The 6,604-nt window shown below is 41.0% G+C and overlaps 1 protein-coding gene across 1 annotated transcript in view; it reads left to right on the top strand.

Moving 5' to 3' along the window:
- Positions 1-631: 631 nt before the first annotated feature.
- Positions 632-6,604, top strand: part of SENP2 (SUMO specific peptidase 2) — a 35,120-nt gene continuing 29,147 nt past the window's right edge. The window contains exons 1-2 of the mRNA XM_070406643.1: positions 632-919; positions 3,149-3,204. Coding sequence (XP_070262744.1) covers positions 819-919; positions 3,149-3,204 — 157 coding nt within the window. The 5' untranslated portion in view covers positions 632-818. The remainder of the gene's footprint in view (positions 920-3,148; positions 3,205-6,604) is intronic.

Raw genomic sequence — 6,604 nt, 5'->3', positions numbered from 1 at the left:
GCTCTAGGGGAGTGGCTTGCGGCAGAATTTCAGAATATTATTTATTGAACAAATGATGAATAAAGCCAATTGTCTTGTAACTTGTAATCTCGTCCCTCCCAGAAGACTTCTAGGGTGGGGGATTGGTGCTGGTTCTCAGACCCGGGTTCAACTTCCAGCTTGCTTTATAACCTTAGGCACATTACTTAATCGCTCTGTCCCTCGATTTCCTTATTTATTAAAAAAAAAAAAAAGAGGGGGGCACAAGATTCTCCATTGCCTGTGGTTGCTGGGAGAAACGAAGGTGACAGTGCCTGTCAAGTACAAGGTAGAAGCAAAATGAAGGGCTCCTTCCACGGCAAACACTTGTTAATTCATCTGACCTACCTTTCTCTTGGGCACTCAAGCACGTACTGAGCGCCTCCTGTAGTTCAGGCCCTCGGAGCGCCCCCTCCCTGCTGTAGAAGCCTCACGTGCAGCCTGTGGGCCTTGTCCCGCGGGCCGCCTCAGGATTGGCTCCGCCGAAGGGAAGAGCCCCACCCACATCCCTTTCGATCTCACCCCTGATTGGGCCGCGGCCAGCCCTTAGAGTGCGCGTGCGCAGATCGAGGACGAAGATGCCTTCCGGTCGGGAGGGAGGAGGTGACGTTGAGCGCGGAGGCAGGCGGGGTCCTCCCGTAGCCCTGGGGACGTTGTATGTGTGGGCCTGCCGCTCGCGTCACCAGTCGGCGACTGAGCCTTGGCTGTGGTGGCTGAGGCGGCGAAGGCGGCAGCGGCGGCGACAGCTCTGGGGTTTGCGTCTCGGGGTGTGTCGGCCGCCGCTGCTGCTTCGGCTTGGTATGTACAAATGGCTGGTTAGGATTCTCGGCACCATTTTCCGCTTCTGCGACCGGTCGGTGCCCCCTGCTCGGGCCCTGCTGAAGCGACGGCGCTCGAACAGGTGAGCGGAGAGGGGCTGAGCGCTGGCCCGTGGGTCCCCTCCCCTATCCCGGGTCCGGCGGCGAGCGCCGATCCCGCCTGGCGGGCCCCGGCGGAGGAGCGCAGCCCGGACGCGCCGCTGGGCCGCGGCGGTGGAGGTGCGGGTCGCGGGTGCCCTGGTGACGTAGCTGCTTCCTCCGCCCTGGGCTGATGCCGCTCCTGGTGACGGAAGATGCTGGTTGTCTTCGGAGTGGCAGGTGATGGTCAGGACATTGGCTGTTCTTGTCCGAGTCCACGCCGCTTCCTGTCCACAAATGGGGCTTTACCATACTTTGCTGCTCTCAGGTGGAGCACGAACGATTTGTTTGGGCTCTCTGTTTACAAAGCACACTCCCAAGTGTCATCTGTGGGCAGTAAGTGCGGTTAAGGGAAGTGAGGTTGATAGCTTGCCCAGAGCCGTTTTGACTGCAAATGCTGTTCTCTCAGCACCGAAACAGCAGCTGTCTTGTTCCGAAACAGTTGTCAGACTGTGTGTGTGTGTGTGTGTGTGTGTGTGCGTGTGTGTGTGTGTGTGTGTGTCCACACGCCCTTGGGCAGAGAGGTAGGGAGAGTGATTCTTAGCTTCAGCATTAGTATATGGGGAGGGGGGGTAGGTAGGTAGGTACTTCATTCCTTTAAAAAGATCACTAGTCTGTACTCGTAAGTTAAAATTTTTGGGGAAAGAGTAAAGCCTGTTTTTACTTAGCATTTTACCCCTTGGTTTATACCTTCACAGTGTGCGCCCCTTTGCCTAAGACTTAATCTTCTAGAGAATAAAATACCATAACAGTTCTTTACACCCTTCCCCCCAATGATCAAATGTCGCGTTCATTTTTATTTATTATTATTATTATTATTATTAAGCCTCAAGATCATAGAAAGTTGGTTTCTTGGAGTGTGAGAGAACAAGAGAATTAATACAGGAATCCGAGAATGCAGGTCATTGATGAGATAGATTGTTAGCTAAATTCCATTATGTGTTCAGAGAGGGTAGGGTTTCAACTTATTATTCCTTTCTACCTTTCTGTAGGGTTGATATCAGGCTCATTTGAGAACATTTTGTAAAGTGCCTAGCATGATGCTTAGTATATATGAGTAGTATTTGTTTATTCCACCCAGAGGGCCTTGTGCGGAGGTTGGTGCATGATAGGCAGTTGGTATTTATTAAATAAGGGAATATTTATTTGCTCTCCCCTGTCTTCTCTCTTTTTGCTGTGAATTCCTGCTAGTCAGGGGAACAGTGGTTTGGAGATGGAAATACTATTCTTTACTGCCCATCCTTAATCTAAAACAACTCTTCTCAATGTAAGCCATTTTTTAGTCAAAATGAAGCCAGGAGGTCTTGGGATGTTTAAAGTAATGAACTAAATTGTATTATCCTGGGATTTATTCTGTTCCTTTTTTGTAAATATGATCAGTCACAGTCATCTTTAGATGATTAGTAGTGTATCATGAAGCTTTAACATTGTTGAGGTAAAGGTTCGATAACTTTTCTGAATTTTCAAATACTTTATTATCACTGTAATATAGTTTCCATGAAAAAAAATGCAGTTAAATATTACAGCTTTTCTGGCTAAGAACTGTCTTTCAAGGCTTCTTATATTGTCTACTTCTATCTAAGATAGAAAGTAACTGGGGAGGGGGGTGCTGGTTTTTTAAGTCATTTCTGGAGAAAAGGAGGAAGTCCTAGGCTCTTAACCTATGTTCATTTACCTAAGTGATTTCTGACCAGCTTCAACTTTGGACTTTAGCCAGATTACAGATACTACATGATAGGGAGTTTGGGTCTCTTTCAAATAGTTGGAACCATGGTATTAAGTCCTACTATGGAGTGACATTCTCTTTTTTGTACTATTTTATTTTTTGTTTTATAATTGATTTTAGAGAGAGAAAGGGACAGGGAGAGAGAACAGAACATCGATTGGCTGCCTCCTGTACAACCCCTACTGGGGCTTGAGCCCGAAACCCGGGTATGTGCCTTGACCGGGAATTGAACCCACGGCCTCTTGGTGCATGGGATGATACTCAACCAACTGAGCCACAACTACCAGGGCGAGTAGCATTCTCTTTTAAAACATCAGTTTGATCTCATTTTATGACAAAGTGGATAGAGGGAGGTGTGTTATATAAACGTTAAGTTTACTTATAGAAATGGTTATGTGTGTATATATAAGTACATATGTGTATATATATTTCTTTTCTTTTGTTTCAGCACTCTGTTTTCTACAGTGGACACTGATGAAATACCAGCCAAAAGACCAAGATTAGGTATTGATTATTAATTTTAAAAATTAGTGTTTTAATAGGAAAACTATATGTATGTAACAGAATTCAAAAGCTAAAAAGTATATATAGTGAAAAGTAAGTCTCTTTCGAATTCCTTTTCTACTCAGTTATCTTTCCTGGAGGTAACTGGGGAACTAAATGTCTTTCTAGATAGATAAGCCTATAGATTGAATATACATTTTTTAAAGATTTTTTTAATATACATTTTAAAATTCGAAATCTTTCTATAAGGAAAAGTTGCTTTGCCCTAGCCAGTTTGGCTCAGTAGATAGAGCATTGGCCTGTGGACTGAAGGGTCCTGGATTTGATTCCTGTCAAGGGCATGTACCTCGGTTACAGGCTCCATCCTTGGCCCTAGTCAGGGCATATGCGGGAGGCAACCAATCGATGTTTCGTTCTCTGTCTCTTCCCCTCCCTTCCACTCTCTCTGAAAATCAATAGAAAAATATTCTCGGGTAAGGATTAATAAGAAGAAAAAAAAAAGAAAGAAAAGTTGCCTTTTTTTTTTTTAAAGAAAAGTTGCTTTTTAAATTTGTGGAAAAAACATTATAAAAACTACTTCAAACTGAGACATCTGGTTCAGATAGCTGAGTGAATCAATCTAATGTGTTGCCTCAAATTGTTTACTTCCCTACAATCTAAAGGGCTAGACATCATTTCATAGAAGAGAATAAAGTTAGAGTAAAAGGAAAAGGTACCATGGATTACTATAATAATATTTTCTTATTTCTAAAAAATGCATATGAATGTGGATCTACCTTCAGATGTGGTGAAGAGTAGACACATATGTGTTAAGATTTCATTTTAATCTCTTGAGTACTTTCTGAGCATGTCTTACTGCTAAGTAGTATCTGAGATTCTGCAGGAAATACAAAAATGAGTAAGACAGGATCTCTATTTTTAAAAACCTTATAGTTGTAAGGGTATATGATTATATAGTAGGGGATATAAGCCAAGCACATAAATAATAACAATGTCAATGAGAACATGATAAATGAAATAAGAAAGGTAGTAACAAAATACTGTCCAATTAGCTGGTTAAGAGTCTCAATGGATAGTTGGGGAAGGAGCTAGTATGTGAGATGGGTCCTGAAGGATGGATAGGATATCAGCAGGGAGCAATATTAAGGAAAAGCTTTTTAGGTAGAGGGAATTGTATTGGAAAGTTGTGCAGTTCAGGAACTAGTGGGTAAAACTTAGGGGAAAAAGTTGGCAAGAGAGAGATAGGTCAACTTATGGAGGCCTTTGAATGCCAGGAATATCCAAATTCATTAGAATGATATTTCCCAAAGCACAGGATATCAGTCAAGAAATGATTTTAGGAGGTACAGTGTTCCTAATATTAAGTAATATTTGAATTATGTTATGTACTTAAAAAGTTGTATCCTTTTCAGTTATTTTAAATTTCTGGTTATTTTAAGCAGAAAATCTTGAGTGAATGCTTAGTATGTCTTCAATACCTGTCTAAAACAGTTGACCTTTAAAACAACATGGGGGTTAGGGTAATCATTTCCCTCATAAAGTCGAAAATGTATGTATAACTTTTGACTCCCCTAGAATTTAACTAATAGTCTTCTTTTGACTGGAAGCCTTACCAATAAATAGTTGATTACACACACACACACACACACACACACTGCATTCTCACAATAAAGTAAGCTAGGAAAAATGTTAAGAAAATCATAAGGAAGTGAAAGTACATTTACAGTATTGAAAAAAATCTGTGCATACATGGACCTGCACAGTTCAAACCTGTGTTATTCAAGGCTCAATAGTACATGCTAATCTCTTCTTATTTAATAGGCCCAGCTAGAACTTAATATTGTTGTGTTTTCATTTCTTTATAAGGCAAATAATGTTGCTTTACATTCACACAAGTAATATAAAATTACCTTTCAACATCCAAAGAAACCCAAAACTTTAATTCAAAGGAATATATGCACCTCCATGTTCATTGCAGCATTGTTTAACCATAGCCAAGATATGGAAGCAACCCAATATGTCCATCAATTGACAGTGGAAAAAAAAAGCTGTGAGCCCTGGCTGGTGTGGCTCAGTTGATTGAGCATCACCCCATGCACTGAAACGTTGTTAGTTCGATTCCTAGACAGGCCACATACCCAGGTTGCAGGTTCAATCCCCAGTTGGGGTGCATGTGGGAGGTAACTGATTGATGTTTCACTCTCACATCGATGTTTCCCTCTATTCCTCTCTCTCTAAAAAAATCAATAAAAACATTTTTTAAAAACAACAACAAAAAGCTGTGGTATATAATACACAGTGGAATACTACTCAGCCATAAAAAAGAATGAAAATTTACCATTTGTGACAGCATGGATGGATCTGGAGGGTATTATGCTAAGTGAAGTAAGTCAGATGGAAAAAGACAAATACCAATATCATTTCACTTATATGAACAAAATTCACAGTAGAAACAGATTCATAGGTACAGAAAACAGACTGATGTTTGACAGGGGAGGAAGGTTGGGGGACTGGGTGAAAAAGGTGAACGAATTAAGAAGTATAAATTAAGAAATATAAATCAGCCCAGCTGGCATGGCTCAATGGTTGAGTGTTGACCTATGAACCAGGAGGTCAAGGTTTGATTCCCCGTCAGGGCACATGCCTGAGTTGAGGGCTTGATCCCCAGTGTGGGGCATGCAGGAGGCAGCTGATCAATGACTCTCTCATCATTGATGTTTCTCTCTCTCTCTCCCTTCTTCTCTGAAATCAATGAAAATATATTAAAAGAAGTATAAATAGGTAGTTACAGAATAGTTACAGAGATGTAAATTTCAGCATAGGGAATATATATCATAATAACTATGTATGGGACCAAGTGGGTACTTGAAATATTGGAGAGCTGCTCTATAAAGTACATGATTTTATAACCACTATGCTGTACACCTGAAACAAATACAGAATAATATTGAATGTAAACCGAAATTGAAAATAAAAAATTACCTTTCAGTCCTGGCCAGGTAGCTCAGTTGGTTAGAGCGTCATCCGCATACACCAAGCTTGCAGGTTCAATTCCTGGTCAGGGCACATACAAGAAGCTACCAATGAATGTATAATGAGTGGGACAACAAAATTGATGTTTCTCCCTCTCTCCCTCTCTTTCTCTCTAAAATCAATCAATAAGTAAAAATATTTTTAAAAATTACCTTTCAAATACATTTGTTTACCAAAAGAGAGTCCAGTTTAAAGAAAAATATAAATAACTGTATGTGGTAAACAAATAACGTACACAGTGAAATTATAGACGTTTCCAGAAATAATTCTGGCAGTCATCCATTATATGGACTTCTATGTTAAGGATCTCTTCCTCCACGATTTCCATGAAATATGTGTTATGATTTTCTGAATGGGAACTATAGAA

This window comes from Myotis yumanensis, unplaced genomic scaffold (genome assembly GCF_028538775.1).
Source record: "Myotis yumanensis isolate MYYU_CA2020_CCGP unplaced genomic scaffold, mMyoYum1.0.hap1 SCAF_2, whole genome shotgun sequence".
NCBI lineage: Eukaryota > Metazoa > Chordata > Mammalia > Chiroptera > Vespertilionidae > Myotis > Myotis yumanensis.
The sequence above is the reverse complement of the archived record's forward strand: the minus strand, read 5'-3'. Positions and strand labels throughout refer to the sequence as shown.